This window comes from Myodes glareolus, chromosome 11 (genome assembly GCF_982192425.1).
Source record: "Myodes glareolus chromosome 11, mMyoGla1.1, whole genome shotgun sequence".
NCBI lineage: Eukaryota > Metazoa > Chordata > Mammalia > Rodentia > Cricetidae > Myodes > Myodes glareolus.
The window spans coordinates 44,211,925-44,230,853 of NC_142036.1; the positions used below are offsets into that span (position 1 = coordinate 44,211,925).

Sequence of the window (18,929 nt, forward strand, 5' to 3'; positions counted from 1 at the left end):
AAATAACAAAGCCAAATACTCCAGGTTACCTGCACAGAGCCCTCTCCATGCTCTGCAGCATAAAATCAACAGCAGGTCCCTAAATACTGACATTACCTTCTCCTCATTAAGCTGAACTAATCAAAGGAACCAGATGTTTTAATTATACAATTCAAACATAAGAAAGCACGCTAGTATAATATACAGCAACACAGAAAAGTTTTATTTTATATTTATAATTTAAGCCACATCAGCTGGAGAGATGGCTCAGTGAGTAAAAGTGCTTGCTGTGAGGACCTGAGTTCAAGTCCTCAACACCCATACAAAAAGCTGGGCATGGCTGTATGTGCCAGCTGACCTGGCCCAAAGTGTGAGCTTCTGGTTCAGGGCAGGAGGTAGAGAACGAGATACTGAACACCCTCCTCTGGCCTCAGCGTGCACACAGGTGCACACACCCAAACTCACAGCCACACACCACACACTCCATCTGATGCACATCAGATTGAAAATTAAGCCACGCCATCAGCATTTTACCAAGAGATGACTTCAGTGCATGCTTGCGGAAGGCAAATGAGCATCACACGTATGAAGTGTGAAGAAGATGAATTATAAGGCCAATGGCGCTCCTTTTGAGTATCCTCTGTTTGCATGCTCCTCTTTCCAAGGAATGCTAAATGATGGAGGGCAAGCTATCTCAACTGCGCTATCTGCGGCAGTGTTGTTCTCAGGCTCTGCAGGTCACTATCTTACACATTGGCAGTTGTCTTTTTTTAAGATAAAATACGTTCATGGTAAGAAAACTGCTTTTCTAACTTACTGATTAATGTATACATATTCTACTCTAAAAACAAAGATAATTCTTAAAAGCTGATTTAGTAAAATGCTTTGAGATTTTGGCCTTGGCTCTGAAAGCAAGTACATGGGCATGCCAAATGCACACCCCAAAACAAAATCCAAGTACAATCAGACCTCAACCTGCTCAGCGCAGATGATGTTATAAGCACCTGATGACTGAGTACAGATCACAGCTAAAACCTCCACAGTAGCCCCTCCTTTTCTGCAGCTTTACTTTCCACAGGTTCTATTACCTGTGATCATCTATAAGTCAAAAACATACCACAGAAAACCCCAGAGAAAGAGAGAGAGAGCTACATCCCATACTTTTACTTGGTTGCAGCATGTGAGTGCAGGTGCATGCACCTGTGTGCACAAATGCACGCTGAGGCTAGAGGAGGGTGCTGGTGTCATCCTCCGCACTACTGCCTAAAGACAGGGTTTCCCACTGGGCAGGAAGCTCATGCATCAGTTAGGCTGGCTGGATAAACGGCATTAATTGTTCTTCATTATTAGTCATTGTTGCTTACTTCACTGCGCCTAATGTATATATTAAACTCTATTACAGGTATGTAGGTACAGTACAGGAAAGACAGTCTATATAGGTTCTTGCTATCTGCAGATCTACAGGTATAGCCACAGCATAGCTTGGAATATATCACCCATGGATGGGAGTGAGGGGAATGGACTATTCTATAATTTCTTTTTGCAAATTATTTTGTTACTTTCTACACACTGATCTGTCTAACAATAGCAGACCTGACTACTTTTTCTTAACTACAACTAACTGCCTTTCTGCCTTCGATTATTAAATAAATACCTTTTCTTTGCGAATCTCAATTCTAAAGTGAGAAGTGGAGCAGTATTTTTTTATTTTTATTTTTTATTTACTTATTTATTTTTTGATTTTCGAGACAGGGTTTCTCCATAGTTTTTGGTGCCTGTCCTGGAATTAGCTCTTGTAGACCAGGCTGGCCTCAAACTCACAGGGATCCACCTGGCTCTGCCTCCCGAGTGCTGGGATTAAAGGCGTGCGCCACCACCGCCCGGCTGTGGAGCAGTATTTTAATGTTCAGTTTATTACTTCATAGCAACTGTGATTTACTCACCATTCCCACCAAAGATATGGATATCCAATTGTTCACAAAGGTACATTACAAACGTGTTCACCTGAGGCAGGAGACCAATGAAAAATACTATTGGGAAACAGAGTGTAAACACTATGGAAGGAAAGAAAAGTTTATTAAAAAACACTGCATCATTCTCTTGTTCAGTTAAAGCCCATACGCAATGAAGTCAAATTTAACATTTCATACTGTGTCTCTTTTAAAAGATAGGATCTAAAATTAATGTCGCTACAGAGCTGCTAGGTTATTAAATTCTTCCACCTATAAAAAATACCTTTAAAAATCATCTTAAGGGGCTGGGATACAACTCAATAGTAGTGCACTTGCCAGGTAAGCATGAGGCCCTATATTCAATTCCAGCACAGGGGGAAAACTCATTTCAACCATTTTTTATGTAACATGAACCTAAAATGTATCATCATCATCATATTTACCCTGCACTTTTCGAGAACAGAATCATAATCACTATCCTTATTCACCACTAACTTTTCCATTCTTAGAATCTCTACAGCTCATTCTCAGACAGGACTATAGGAAGCAAAATAAGCTGCTTTATCTACTTGTCAGTAAACTGTTTGCAAACAAAAAACTAACGTTAAGGTCAGAGATATCTTTAAGACGACTCACCGATAACCAAATCCCTGGCTGACAGAAGCACCAGTGGATTGGTGAAAGTTATTCCATATAATTTGAACTTGCTTGTAGTTAGGTTTCTACCGCCATAATCCAAGAGCCAAATAAGACCACAACATAAACAGAAGTAAACTGGCCTACTGTAGGCAATGATACGATTATGACCCTGCAAGCAATACATTTTCACTGTCAGTTTAGTTCATTTTGAGAGCCAAAACTAATTCCTGAGGTCATTACTAGCTTACATTCTAATGGTTTGAACCATTTCCATATGAAAGACAGGTTTCTGATGGTTGCAGAAAAATGTCAAGATACATACAGAAAGGGGAGGAATAGAATAAGCCCTGTGATACCATCAGAAATCAGAGCTTTTAGTATGAACACATTAGCTTTAATAGGCATATAAATAGATTCAGGAGAAGTATACACATAAATATGAATGTACATGTATAAGTTTTACCCACTGAGAGTACCTGGACACAATAAAATTCCAGTAATAAGGTTACTATCATCCTGATCTTAGTTTACAAATAGTTATTTACAAAAAAGAACTAAAATTTCATAGGAAAGAGAAGATAGTTGGAGCTAGTAGGAGAATATAAATTCAACCTGGATCATGATCACTCCTATTTTGGAAAAGAAAAAAGGACATTAAAGGATCACAGGGCAATGTCAAAAGGATACAGAACAGTCTCACAGACTTCAAATGGCTAAGTGAAGAACAACCTCAGTATCAAAGCAAATACTATAACACTATAGTCCACTGTAAGACACCCCTAAGTCCACACAAATACACTGATTACACACGTGAATACACACACAGACACAGAGATAGAGAAAGGGCTTGGGTACAGCTCAGTGGTGGTGCAATGATTGTCTCACACGCACAAGGTCCTGGGTTCATTATCAATAACACAAATAATCAGTTAAGTCAAAAGATAAAACTATCTATTCCTTTTAGTGAGAAATAAACTAACATAGAACAGTGGAATTAGAAGATCAATACCTAGCTACTAACAAACAATGTCTGATTCAAACAAGAAACTAGTAGACATAAAACAAGTTAGCCGAAGTCTGTGAATCACTAAGATATGCATACAGACTCCAAGTTCCAATAAGAGACTCAGAACTACAAGGGGGAAAATGATGACATCTCTAGTAAAGCAGAAATTCGGACCAGAGAAGGTGTTTGCTTTCGCGAGGACATGTGGCAGCTGTAGACACATTCTTACAGGCAGCACTGCCACTGGCCTCCTCTTGGAAGAAGGATCCTCAATGTACATGACATCTCTGGTCTCCGTTAAAGCCTTGTCCAGCCCAAACATTAACACTGCAGATCTGAGGAAAACTCTAGCTACACCACCAGCAGGAGGGAAATCAGTACCACATGCATCCTTCATGATGGATGCACTGATGATATTCTCCACCAAATACAGTAACCTCTAATAAAAAAGAAACATCAAACATAAATTGGAGGACAATCTACAATATAACTGGCCTTGGTCTATAAACAGTTTCAATATCATGACTAAGGAACCACTCCAGGCTATAAGAGTTAACAGACCAGCTCAGGAACTCTACTGCTAGCTAAGAGAACAGATCAAACTTGAGAGACACCTATAGACTGGACAAGAGCATCATATTAGGGCTGATGTCCTAACTTTGACAGTCATATTGAATGAATGTACAAAATGCTCTGAGGAAACACACTGAAGTACTGGAGGTAAAGAGACATCATGTTTACAAAGAAAGGGAAGAAAGGAAAAGGGGAGAGAGAACAGAGTGAGAAAGGAAGGGCTGAGCCACACGTGAGAATTTAACCGAGGAATCTGGGGGACAGGCATCAGCTTTTCTCTGTCCCTTGACATTGTTCTGCAAGCCAGCACTCACATCAAAATTCAGCTACATAGCAATGCATCTGATATCATCACATTTCAAAAGTATTCCTACAGATGATGAACATCATTAATGAAGAGGAAACCATTTCCCTGCCTGATTTACTTTCTGCTCTGGTTGCATTAACTATTTCAATATAAGGGCAAAAATCATTATTATTCAGGAATAAGAGCTCCACTAAACACTATTCTTGGAGCTTATTTTTTTAAATCTAGTTCATTTATTCATTTTTTTAAAAAAATAATACAGTATTTCATTCTTTGGCCCACACTGGCCTAGAAATTATGTAGTTCTGTTTACTGTGAACACCCTGTAACCTTCCTTCTTCAGCTTCCTAAGTTCTGGGATAAAAGAACTTAGCCACAAATCCCAGATTTGCACTACTGTACAGAGGACATCCCTTGGTCCTTCTACTACACAAATGGCTTGTTAGATCCAGAACCAGACCAGCAGACACAGGGTAATCAGCGAGGATTTAATTTCATTACTTAGCACAAAAGTCTTAAATAGCCGTTGAATGCAGTACAGCTTTTTGCTCTTGCTCTTAATTGTTCATCAAAGTTAAGCTTTTCCTACTTCAAAATTCTATTTTCAATGCTTATTCACTACTTATTTTCAAATCGTAGTAAATGCAAACAATCCAGCTTATATGGATCACGTCTGCTTAAGTACCATTCTCTTGAAAGGCTGTCAGAAATGCATTATTATGCTCATCTCAACCAGGACTCGGAGTCCATGGCAGTGTCACAATCAAATACACAGTGTGTCCAAACTTAGACGAAACAAAAGATACAAACGTAACTCAACCTGGTACACACAGGAGAAACTACAGGCTGTGGTTAGGGGTCAAGGAGCTGTAACTTACATGTCTGGGAGAGGAAGAATCTGGTTGGACACTCTAGAAATGAAGCAGAAAGACACATTATTTTACTCAAGTCTCAGGAATTCCACAAACAAATTAAAACAAACTAACAAAAAACCCCAACAGTTTATTCTTATTTTTAAGTTAAGTCACAAAATGCTGGGCTTCATTATGAGACTGTCATTTGTACATTTGAGTATGTTTTAGTAGCAGCCATCCATCCCTTACTCATCTCTCCCCATCTCACCTGCACCCTTTTCTTTCCATGGTACTGTTCTTTCTGCTTTCATGTCTAATAAATACACAGCTCCATGTGTGTCTTCAGTACCTAACTATGTGTATGTATCCAATTATATGTGTATATCCAACTCTCTTTATATGTGTGTGTAACTATGTATGTGTGCATACACATATATTTACATCTTTATTCTGCATATGAGAGAAAACCTGTAATATTTGTCTTTCTAAATTTTGTTTATTCCACTTAACATGATGATCTCCAGTTACAACCATTTTAATAAAACTGACATTTATTTTATTTTGAGACATGTCTCTCTATATACTCCTGGCTGTCCTGGAACTCACTATGTAGATCAAGCTGGCCTCAAACTCAAAGAGATCTGCCTGCCTTCACCATCAATTCATTCCTTATAGATGAGTAAAAATCTTGTGTGTGTATATATGCATCCATCTTATTGTTTAAACTCTTTAAACCACTTCTTTTATTTTTTGAGATTATACATTTCTCCCTTCCCTTTCCTCCCTCCAACTCCTCCTATATAACCCTTTTTCATGTGCATGGCCTTTCAAGCTTTTGCTTCCTGCACTTATGGATAAATACATATTTCCTTAACCTACTCAGTCTGTTTGTTCCTTCTAAGTATGTTTTCAGGGCTGACCATTTGGCATTGGGGCTCTTTCCTGGGAAAGACTATTTCTCCCACTCCCAGCATTCCTTGGTTACCTATAGTTCTTTTTGTCAAAAGCAACTTTTAAAATGCTCTTAAGTGATTTTAGGCAATGTCTTGCAACCAAAAAATCACAAACATTAATTCTAAACATGAAGAACCAGCTCTAGGAACTAGCTCACCAGGATAATAAACACAGTGCACATTGTCTCTCATTTTTCCTTATTTTAGCCAATTAATAACTAGCAACTCCCCAGCTGAGTATTTGAGTTGGCATACAGTAGACAGGTCCATCTTTCAGCACGGCTCTTTACTGTGTGTGAGCATAGTTACCATATCTGCAGGCCACCACTCCACTCAGGAGATACACAGGCACTTGAGTTAGCATTTAAGTTCTAGTTCCACTCACAGATTCTAAGTTTACTAAATTGTGATAAATAAATTTATTATCTGCTTTTGCACAGCAAAATAATCAAGGGCAATCCTGTAGTATCCTATAAAAATGTCCTAGTGTCGTCATATAATTCCTCAATCAGAACTTCTCCCTAACCCTTGTTCATCTCCAGTGGCACACAACACACCTTTTCCAGGATAGTCCATCACCACGCTGCACCAAGCGACTGGAGTCTGACAAGTGTCCTTCTCTGGATATGAGCCTGGGTAATCTTTTAGTCCTCTCAACCTCAGTGCTGTCTGAAACTCTGATTCCTGCCTTCCCTTTTCTGTTTATGACATTACTGCTCTTCCAGCCTGCTAGTTCAACCACCACCACCACAATAGCAACCTGTCGCCTTTCTCCTTGTTTAACCACACTAACCTGAAAAGAGTGGACAAAACTAACAAACTAGACACACGAGCGCCAGAGAATGAGTTTTATGGATTAAGGCAACAAAGATGGCTGAGGGAAAGGCAACAATAAGGTACAGCAACTTTAACATGTACACCAAACTTAACCAAAGAGACTTGATTACTTGTTATTGAGGAAGGAAGAAAAGACCTTACGGTACTTATCACTGCAAAAACAGAAAACGTGAACGAAAACCAACGACCAGAGGTAATAACATGCTACTTGCAGCCATGTCTGTCTGTCAGTCAGGACTAAAGCCTGCAAAAGCTGCAAAGCTTTCCCACCTGAATTCGGACATAATGTGTGTAATGGCTCAATGACTAATGCAGTAAAACCGAGTAGGGCGCTCTGGCCCGAGAATTCTCAAAGTCAGCAACACACAAAGAATAAAGAAGCAACAATAGAGGACAGTCATCTGAGGACCAGGAGCCACCCAGGCTGTGCAAGGTCACAGGGCAGTGGAGAGGAGACAGCTTTAACAGATGTTAAATGACAGAGAATGTGGCTGGCAATACAGAACAGAGCAATAACCTAGATGGTTTACTTCGGATGTTAGCTATAAACAGACAGAAAAATCAAAAAGACAGTCATCAACAGAACTGAAGCAGCTGTGCCAGCCTGGGGAGGGCTCTGCACACCAGCATTTCTAGGGGAAACGGCCTTTGCAGAGAAAGACAGGCTCATTAAGAAGAAGGAAGCACCCTGTTAACAGCAGAAGGCAAAGCTTTGGCCAGTCATCAGCTGACGTGCTGGATTCTTCCACTAATGTTTACAATGACAACATGGATGCTTCTGAACCACTACTCGGTCACTAACAAGGGGACGTCAATATTTTCTTTGATGACGCCTAGAAATAAAAACTATTTCTAGTTTTTGACATGGTGTTATCTACCAATGACAATTTTAATAAATCCTACCCATAGAACAGAAAGCTCAAAGGTCAGAAAAGAAAGGTTAGTTCTGCTAAATTAAACAGAAATAAATCTCAAGGAGGCAAATTCTTATTTTAACGAGTCTTCTCTTTTAATACAAAGAATTTGTTTTTAGTAAATTCAATGTACACACAATTATTTTTTTAAGTTTACAACCTGCTCTGGTTCCTACATAATCCAATGTAAACCTCCATGGAAAATAACCCTAAAAGTTATCATCCCGTGGTGAGCTGGTGAATGCCTTTAGAGACAGCACAGAAGGCAGACACTGGTACCTTGAGCAGAGAGTACTGGCAGCTAGCTATCACCAGGCAGAACTGGAACACCCAGATGTCTCTGAAGAAGCCTTGGATGAGAAGAATGGATCCCAAAAAAGCCACAAGAATAGCCAGGACGACAGCTAATATATTCTCCAGGATCTCACGGTTTCTGTAGATGGAAAAATTAACACAGAGGTCTATCATGATTACAAGAAAATATTCAGACTGAAAATAGGGAAGACACCAACATGAGGCCTGCTGAGGTATATTTTTAATGCCTGGTTTGAAGAATATTTCAGGTCATACAGAAAAAGAAATTACTATCTGAGGACATGACACACGGGAGTGCAGTGCCCTCTAACACAGCTGTCCTGTGACATATGGGAGTGCACAGTCCTCTAACACAGCTGTCCTGTGGCACACGGGAGTGCACAGTCCTCTAACACAGCTGTCCTGTGACACACAGGAGTGCACAGTCCTCTAACACAGCTGTCCTGTGACACACAGGAGTGCAGTGCCCTCTAACACAGCTGTCCTGTGACACACAGGAGTGCAGTGCCCTCTAACACAGCTGTCCTGTGACACATAATACAAATTGTTCGCATTACATCTTCTCTGTAAAATATGCTGTAAAATAACTAACCAAATTGGAGGGCAAATGAAGCTGACATAGGAAGTAGTTTAAAAATCAAAATCTCAAAAAATTTTTAGAAAATTTGAAATATGCTACTTTATAACATAAAACTTGCAACCACATGCAGCAAGTAGCAAGTGGTTTTGTTTCCCCATCTCTCATCCTAATCAGAAATAATCCAAAAACACACTTAACAGAACTACTTAAGCACAAGATCTTACATATATTAAGAATGAAGTATAACTAAACCCAATTCTGCCTTTACCAAAGTTGCTCAGGCAATTCCATACCCAGCAAACTCACACTGTAAAAGATGGAGCATGATGACTCAGATACCACACACAGAAATGGAGATTTTTAGGTACCAAAAAGCTGATAATTTCTTAGCAAATATTACTCATAAATGTTGAAGAAACACTTGCTAAACACCTTGTATTTATAGAATAGTAAGTGACATATGCATAGCATGTCTATTGTATAAATGAAAACTGACAAAGTATAAGTATTGTTACTAAAAACAAAGAATGAAAAACACACTATACCAGCTGGGTGATGGTAGTGCACACCTTTAATCCCAACACTTAGGAGGCAGAGACAGGCAGAGCTCTGTGAGTTCAAGGCCAGTCTGGTCCACAGAGCTAGTTACAGGACAGTCAGGACTGTTATACAGAGAAACACTGTCTTGAAAAACCCAAACCAAAATAAAACAAAAACCCCACATTACACCAAATTATTTTTTTGTAATAGTTTTATGGAGGGATTACTGTATGTAACTCTATTTCCAAAACTTTCTACATACTTAAATCTTCTTCAGTGGGTAAAAAATTTATAATCACAAAAATTTTAAAGTTCACTTTTATTAACTCAAGACTATATTTATAGTCACTATTCCATTTAAGAGTTCAACGGTGTTTTCAAATCAAGAGTACTGGTGTTTTCATTCCACTGGAGACGGCAGAAATGTGACTGGCCACCAACTCCCTTCCCGTCCTCATGCTGCTGTCGCCATCTCTTTTATGACTGGAACACGTGACCTTCGTACAGTTTTCTATGTCGTGAATCCAATCATCAATCAGTTCTCTTGTTGATTTTGGTTTTTGTGACAAGGTTAGTATGTTTTCTATAACCTTGGGGATAAATATTTTGTTTCACTGTCTTATATTCCACATTTATATCTATGATCAATTTTGATTTCGTTTTTTGTGATACAGTACAAGGTGTGGATTCAAATTTTATTTTTTGCATATGGAAACTGCTATTTTACTGCCAAGTCTTCACTTCACTGATTTGCATAGTTTTTAAATAACACCTGGGCGTGGAGCTTACTCTCTAGGAGAGTTCCTAATGTAATTCCACTTAGATGGGTCTATGATAATTAAATCTTTCAAGGAATTTGTCCTTTTCATTGTCTACTGTCAATTTATTGATACAAAGCTGTTGATAATGTTTCCTTATTGCTCTTTAATCCCTGTGGGATTTGTAGTGGCGTCACACCTCACAGTTCCCATCTGGTCACCAGTGTCTCCTCCTCATCAGGCAGCTAAAGGTTCATCAGTTTCACCACTGCTCCCAAAGATGTAGTCTTATATTTCCTTGATTTTTCTGTTTTCATACTATGTTCGCATCCTTAGATAAGTGCTTGTCTTTCTAGTTCCTAGTGCAGAAATGACTCACAGAACTGAGGTCTTATTCCAGCCTAGGTCCTCAGTGCCACAGATTTCTCCAAGTACGAAAGAAGTCATTTTCATTTACTTTAAAATACTTTGTAGCTTCCCCTCAAATTCTTCTCTACTCACGGATTATTTAAAACTATTAACTTCCAAATATAACAGGGTTGTTCAAGGCTCAATGATTTAATTCTGTTGTCAAAGACCACACTCCATGTGATCTAATTCTTTTCACTGACCTTTATAGATCAGAATCTGGTCAGTCTATATAACATCCCATGAACACTTAAACAATATGTTGCTGTGGGATAATGCACTTGTACCCTGTAAAGGTACAAGTCACTTAGGCTGGTTTAATAAAATGCTGACTGGCCATGCAGGAAGTATAGGCAGGGTGACCAGACTAGGAGAATTCTGGGAAGAGAAAGGCAGAGAGTCAGTTGCAAGTCAGATGCAGAGGAAGTAAGATGAGAATGCCTCACTGATAAAAGGTACCAAGCCACAGGGCTAAACATAGATAAAAATTATGGTTTAATTTGTTGTAAGAGCTAGTTAATAATAAGCATGAGCTAATAGGCCAACCAGTTTATAATTCATATAAACCTCTGTGTGTTTGTTGGGACTAAATGGCTGCAGGACCAGGCAGGACAGAAACCTTTGCCTACAATATGTAATTTCATTACAGGTGGCTGCTCCATGAGTGCCAATCAAGTGTGCAAGTCAACTATCTCTGTAATAGTTGGGTTTCCAGTGTCCCCAAAGAATCATGTGTTGAAGGCTTGCTCCTCCGCCTATACAGCTATTAGGAGCTGTGGCACCTGGGAGGAGGCACGGCCCTGTTGAAGGAAGTCAAGTCAGGGGTGTGCCTCTGAGGGGCTGCTGGAAGCCCTGCCCTTTCCTGTTTGTCTCTGCTTCCAGCAGCAATGGAGTAATAAGCATAGTCTTCTGCTATTTTCACTCTGCTATTTTGCCCATCACAGGCCCCACAGCAAAGAATCAAGTGACCACAGACTGAAACTTTGAAAACTGTGAGCCAAAGCAAACCTTTTTCCTTTATAAGCTAATTCAGGTATCTTGTCAGGGCGCAGAAAGCTGACTGATTGCAACGGAGTACAAAAATCACTTATAATTGTAGGTTCATCTTCTTCTCCTGTTTCTATAGGTTTCTGTTTTACAGATTTTTGAGGTGTTAGGGGTGCTAATGGTAACACCTCTGTCTTTCTGCATGTTCAGCATCTGCTGTGTCACTAAGATACACCATCAGCCTCTATGAAGTTTGAAGCTCTGTTTTAGGCGCAGAAACTTAGGACTATTACATTTTACAGGTTAAACTGGGCCTTTACCATTAAGAAATAACTCTCTTTATCTTTGGCAATATCCTCTTGAGGTAGTTTGAATGTAAATGGCCCCTATATCTCACAGGAAGTGGCACAATTAGGAGGTTTGGCTTTGGTGGAGTGGGTATGGCCTTGCTGGAGGAAGTGCGTCACTGTGGGGGCAGACTTTGAGGTTTCCTACACTCAAGATTCTGCCCAGAGTCTGAATCCACTTCCTGCTGCCTTCTAACCAAGATGTAGATGTAGCCAGTACCATATCTGCCTGTACATTGTTAGGCTCCCCACCGTGATTAAGAGACTGAACCTCTGAACTGTAAGTGAACCACCTTAATTAAAATGTTTTCCTTTATAAGAGTTGCCGTGGTCATGGTGTCACTTCACAGCAACCGAAACCCTAATTCACCTTTGCTCTGAAATCTGCACCTACGAGTGACCAGGGCTCTCAACCGCTGAACCATCTCTCCAACCCCAATCCATGGGTGTTTGCAGGGTACTTTAAAGATACACAAATGGCTGCATGTTGACAGATTTTTTTCCTTTCCATCCTGCTAGCGATGTTCCACTGTCTTCTCACACGCCTAACTTTCAGGCAGGTGGATATTTTTCCCATGCTTATTCCTCTGCACAGAGTATTTTTTGATAGGTTTCTTGTGTGTTTTAAAGACTTTATCACTGGACTTGAGCAAGTATGTCCCTTAGGTAGGTCTCTCATGCAGCTTCTGCTTAGGTTGCATCAAGCCTCTTGACTGCATTGATAGTTTTCATATAATATGTAGTTTCCACTATTATTTCTGCAAGTCTTGTCTCTTCTTGAAGTTGTTCCACAAGACACTCTTTTTGGTTTTATGTTCCTGTCAAGGCTTTACTCTCTAGATGGATCTCCTGATGTGCCTACAAGTTCACTAATCTATTTTTCAACAAAGTTTTAACTACTGGCAATCCTACCTAGTACATTATTTTTTAATGGCAACATTGTAGTATTCAACTCTGTAATTATTTTCTTTCATGTCTCTACTTAATTTTTCAAATAAACAGAATCCAGTTGCAATTATTTTAAGAATCCATATCTAGCAGTTATTGTTCCTACTGGTTACAGGTTGGTCTTGATTTATTCTTTTTCCCATGAATCATGTTTTCTCACTTTGCATAGGTGGTCACCTCTGAGTAGATGCCAGGTGGCAGTCACAACTTGTTGGGAGGTATGTATTTCTGGATTTTTATAAAGCTTGAATCTGTTATGTTACTCTGATCCCTTTAGGTCTTGCTTTTACAATTTGTTTGGTAGGTCTGAAGTGTGGTACAGGAGGCTAATGCTGTCACACATTTAAAGCAAGGTCTTCCTAAGCAGACAGCTCTTCAGACAAAGGAGCTAATCACGGTCTGCAGAATCCTGCTGCCGTTCTCTCAACAGCTCCCTTCTGTGATGTTTTATACTATGGACTCATCTCTTTAACTCAAGACATGTACAGAATTCTATGTTCCTCCTCCCTGTGTCACACACAGAGTGGTGGTGATTTAGAGTGCACACCCCCGACTTCCCACTTTCCAGGCTCACTGTCAGTACTGACTTATCTTCAAGATTCTGCCTGTCTATATTTCACAGGGAGGGTAAATCCTACTTGTTGCCAGATAGCAGCTACTGGTCACCAAGCTTATAATAAACAAATGTGTTTACCACTAGGACAGGATGCTGAACAACACAGCAGCAGGGCTCCTCTTCCAGGTTTCCTCATCCATATTACCTATAACCTTAAGATCATAAAATAATTCATGCTCTCTTAACAATCAACTGCATGACTCACACTAATGGTAAAAACATATCCTTACAGAAATATTTTAGGATTGCAGAAAAAAGCTTTTAACGGCTTAAGAGAGTTAATATTTAAAAGTCTGTTAAGTTTGATCTTGAAAGGATGAAAATTGAATGCATTTTCCAACATGATACTCAGGTGAAAATATCAATGGGTAATTAGAAAAACTTCACTTTAATAATAGTATCACTGGGCAGTAGAGCACACCTTTAATCCCAGCACTCCGGAGGCAAAGGCAAGCGAATCTTTGTGAGGTCAAGGCTAGCCTGCTCTACAGAGCCAATTCCAGGACAGCCGGGGCTGTTACACAGAGAAACCCTGTCTTGGAAAACAAAACAAATAAACAAACAAATTAATACCATGCTATGGTCTTACCTATCAAACAGCGCCAAAAGTGTGAGTCTGTCAAAGTTAATACCAATCCACAGCTGGGGTAGGATCCAAAAGCGGTAATAGTGTTTAACTTTTTGGGCAGCTTCTTCAGTGGGGCCATAAGTGGCTGCCAAGTCAGGGCTTAGATCAATGTCCTGTTGCTCCAACAGATCTGTGTCAATGGTCAACAGCCTGTTCAACCGAATCTGTGGGAGAGAAAACTAGAAACATGCCCGCACTGAAAGGGTTAAATATTCTTGATATAAGCAAGATTCAAAGTTTGTCAGCTTATAAATTACTTGAGCCCCTAATTCTTTATTCTAGTTCACTCCTTGTGATAACTCATGAAACCTAGACTCTACAGAAGGTGGCAACAGGAAGTAAATCAAAATAAAGCAAATTCGATCACCAGACCATTAGGACAGGTATCTGAAAGATACAGCTGGTACAACACAAAAACCCCTGGCTGTGGCCACTGGGGCCTCCCACCTCCATCTCATTTAAGCCCTTTTCTCCTTAGCTATGAGTTGTGCTGCCAGGGCCCGAGAGCCTTTTAGGTCTCGTGTCTTCTGTAGTCTCATCGCTGGTATCGCTGTCTCTAGAAGCCTCCTCACCTGAACCTACGGACTAGTCACCAACCCTACAGTTTGCCCTTCCTCTGAAAACATCGAATGTTTTCTGATCTTGGCACAGCACAGGGCAGGACTGTGTTGTCTCTGGGTTCCGATGCTACTCAAGAGTGGAAGACACCAGTATGATCATCTTCTCACTCCTGCTTCTAGCAGGCAAAATCTTTACTATTCAAACACACAAGAACAGTCAAGAAAAAAATGCTAGGTTTGATCTTTAAATATTGATTGATACTTCTCCAAACATTTTCTTATCATTTATTCTAGAGTTTCTCAATTCTGGCACTATCAATGTTTCTGGCTAGATAATCTTAACTATGGGGCTGTGCCTAACACTACAGAACGTCTCTTGGCACCACGGGTCCCTGTCTATTGTTTACAATGGCATTCCTACAGTCATGTCAAAATGTTTCCAGACACAGTCAACACCCACTGGCTGCACACTGCTCGACGCCACCTCACAGCCCCGGCCTTAAACCCCACTCAGAGGTCATCTTCAAGCAGTCATTAGGCAGATGCTCAGAATAAATCCATCCACGTCACTAACAAGGATTTCACCCCTTTTGCTTTCCAACTTCACTTATATGTATCTTGATGGCAAAAGGTGTGTTTTAAAATCCCCATTTTATCCCAGACAATACCTTTCCAAATAATGTTACTCAATTTTCCACCAACACATAAACTAGTCAAATAAGTGAGTTAATAATCAACAGATAGTTAAAATCCAGCATCTAACCATATTATTCAAAGTGAGATTGCACGACACAATAGTTGGCTCGGCAAGCTAAGGCACTTGCTGCCAAGGCTAAGGCAAGTTTTATCTCCAGGATCCTTACAGTGTGCTCAGACCTGCCTATGTGCACATGTTCTCATGCACACACAAGTCCACACACCAAATACACAAATGGAAAGTGGGCCTTTTCAGACCTGCAAAGTATAAAGCAGTGTAACTTCTGACTCACACATACGGACGGCTAACTAAAGTCTGGGAGGGCATAAGACCCACAGTGACAAAACAAAGGGGATTTTGCTGTAATTTCCAACAAAAGTAACATTTGTAACTTCATTAATTTGAGTGAGTTTATGACTAGCTATATAAATATGCTTTTCAAATTGAATCTAAAAATGTACCACATTATAAAAAAAAATGAGAACACTTACCACATCATGTGGATAAAATCGAACTGAGGTAGAACTTGATACATGAGAATCCGTGTCACTAAAATAAAATAAAAAGAACTTTAGGGAGTAAATAGCTTGTTAAACAGTGTTTTTTTGTTTGTTTGCTTCTTTAGGCAACATTTATACTATCTTCATTCTTCCACATAAACATCAAAATCACCATCTTCCTAAGTTGTGACCCAGAGCACTGTGTCAGCACCTGAGGACAGACCACCTCTCCAGATGACTGAAATCTTCAGATCTCAGTTTCCCCATCAGTGACGTCCAATAACAGTAACATCAATGACAGGGCCTCTATCATAGGGTCTTAGACTCTGTTTAAATGAGATAAGCTAAGGAAAGCAATTAAACTGACTGGAATAGTTCAGACAAAACAAACTGCATCTATTACATAAAACAGCCTGGCATGAGTCAATGCAGTCAAGCTCCACCACAGTTCCAGCAGACGGGACACTCTTCTGCTAAGGGACTGGGTGGTACCCACGGCTTTCACCATCACAGAATCAGCAGCTAAACTAGTGACTGTAAGGCTCCATTGCTTTAAAGGGCACTTGGAAAAAAACTGAACCACCCAGAGTTACATTAACAGACACACATGCCTGTTATTAAATGGAAGGCCTAAATAACAATCAAATGGCAACTGGGATTTTAAACCAACAATGGAAATACGATTAAATTTTAGGAAAAAAAAATCAATACCCTCTATACTATAAGGGATTATATGATTCAAATATCTAATTTATTTGTATTCTCCTAACACTTTTATTACCTTGCAAATTCCTTCCTTGAAAGAAAATAAAAACTGAAAACTGTTTAATAGAAAACTAACTTTTGAGTCTAAACCTCATTGTACCTAGTTTTCTGATAAGCTTTTTATATCATGCAATATAGCGAGGGCATCAGATCTAGTTACATCTGGAACCAAGCAAACTCTATCCCATAAGGTTTAATGAAAATTTTTACTTAATTTTTTAAGACAGAATAACATATTTTAAAATGTGCTTCTCCCGCCCCCACACCAAAACAATGTCAACAGAAAAAAACCTTTAATTCTATTGAAACAAAAACATTATGATTAAATTTCATTAAATGTTTTCAAAATAATATGTATCTCACATGGCAACTTACAGTTAGTAACAATTCATTATAAATCTGAAAATAAATGAGAGTAGACTGTGTTTTTAAAATAAGATAACCTATATAAACAGGGTAGGTGATCCCACAACACGTACAATACTCCAAAACATCATGGCGGACACCAGCAGTGTGTACAATGTTTTTGTCTGTTAGAAAAAAAAAATACAGCTTATAGGGCTGGAGAGATGGCTCAGAGGTTAAGAGCACTGACTGCTCTTCCAGAGGTCCTGAGTTCAATTCCCAGCAACCACATGCTAGCTCACAACCATCTGTAATGAGATCTGGTGCCTTCTTCTGGTCTGCAGGCAAACATGCAGGCAGAGCATTGTATTCGTAAAAAATAAATCTTTTAAAGAAATACGTTTTAAAACATGCTTCTCTACCTCAAGGGTTAAACTCATGCAAGTCACACACACTGCTGGTGTCTCCACACCTACCAGATATTGGATGCTCTTCTTGCTGCTGGTTCGAAATTCACAAGTGACACGTCACAGCCACCAGTCTCATAGAGCGCAGAGGAGAACTTGCCTAGCAAATGAACAATTTTGAAAAGTCAGGATAGACAGAAGTTTTCCTTTGTGATGTACTAAATTTCCTAACTTTTTACATTATTAAAATTCTACAACCCATTTTAAAACCACAATCCCCATGCAGTTCAGAATGACGGGTGGTAAACAGCAGCACGTGTGAACAAGTATTAAAAGGAGGAGACTTGGATCAGCTTTCTTTTCCTTCCCAATTAAAGTGACCATGTTGACGAAAGATTTAATGTTCAGAAGCTGCCTGCCTGAATGGTCCTATGCAAAGCTACTTAAAGTATGAGGCAGTTCAATCTTCATGACATTAAAATGGTTATTTTTTATTTTGTTTAGAAGAAATTTTGAAAAGTCAAATGGCTCAAAGGAAGTTAAATAATGTTGGTGCTAAACTATTTAATAAATATCATTAGTTAGTAATACAATGTTTCCATAAGAGTTGTATAAACATTTAGAAATGACAATTGTTAAAACCAAATAGCTCTATAGAATCCAAAAGGATTAAAAATTAAACTGACTAAAATGTACATAGATAAAAATCTAGCTCTAGGAAGTTGAGTTCAGTCCCATCCCCAACAAGCCCTGCTGCAATGTCCTGCACCTATAACCATGGCCCTGTCTACAACACTCTGCCTTTCCATCCTTGAAAAGAACAAGAAAAAAATAAAATGAAAAGAAAATAATAGCATGAATGTCCAGCTGTCTCAAAATAAACTCCACCATATAAAATAGTTTATAATAATGGAACCTGAAAACCGAAACACTGCTTGAAATGTCTTCCCAAGGTTCTATGGTGGTGTAGCTATGATGGGGGAGGGTATGTAAGAAACTCATATAAATAAATCTGAATTGCTAAGAAGCCAGTGAGGTAAGGCATATACTTGGGCAACTACATGGTTCTGTCCAGGCTTTGAGAATTTACAGCTGTTTGTTGAAAAGCTGGAATTACTGGGATTCCACCGTCTCGTACCCTGGCTGCCTTGAACTCCCTACCTACTCAAGGATGACCTGGAGTTTCTCCACCTCCAGAGTGCTGGCACTACAGAGGTGTGCCTCCACATCCAGTTTATGAAGTACTGGGGATCCAACCCAGGGCTTCGTACACACCAGACAAGTACTAGACCAGTTCTGCTACATCCTAGTCTTAAATATGAGCAATCTTTACAATTTTTTTAAATTAAACTTAATCTTTCACAATTTTATATATACATATAAAATATTATACAATGAGTTCTGATTTCTGCCACCCAAAATATCAAGGCTCTTAAAGGGAGTATTTCAACTAAATGCCAGGGAGAAAGGTCAGATTTCTCCATGTCCAAAATGAAAACACTAAATTACAAGAA

The 18,929-nt window shown here is 39.4% G+C and overlaps 1 protein-coding gene across 5 annotated transcripts in view; it reads right to left on the bottom strand.

The window, feature by feature from the left end:
• The window catches only part of Pcnx1 (pecanex 1), a 150,455-nt gene that overhangs the window by 38,672 nt on the left and 92,854 nt on the right, over nucleotides 1-18,929 (bottom strand). For 3 of the 5 annotated variants that reach the window (XM_048449082.3, XM_048449079.3, XM_048449078.3), the window contains 7 exons: nucleotides 17,485-17,575; nucleotides 15,890-15,947; nucleotides 14,103-14,320; nucleotides 8,294-8,447; nucleotides 5,335-5,367; nucleotides 2,568-2,739; nucleotides 1,923-2,033 (listed from right to left, as the gene is read on the bottom strand). In XM_048449082.3, the coding sequence (XP_048305039.3) occupies nucleotides 1,923-2,033; nucleotides 2,568-2,739; nucleotides 5,335-5,367; nucleotides 8,294-8,447; nucleotides 14,103-14,320; nucleotides 15,890-15,947; nucleotides 17,485-17,575 (837 nt within the window). The remainder of the gene's footprint in view (nucleotides 1-1,922; nucleotides 2,034-2,567; nucleotides 2,740-5,334; nucleotides 5,368-8,293; nucleotides 8,448-14,102; nucleotides 14,321-15,889; nucleotides 15,948-17,484; nucleotides 17,576-18,929) is intronic. The other 2 variants (XM_048449083.3, XM_048449080.3) reach the window with 1 other exon arrangement.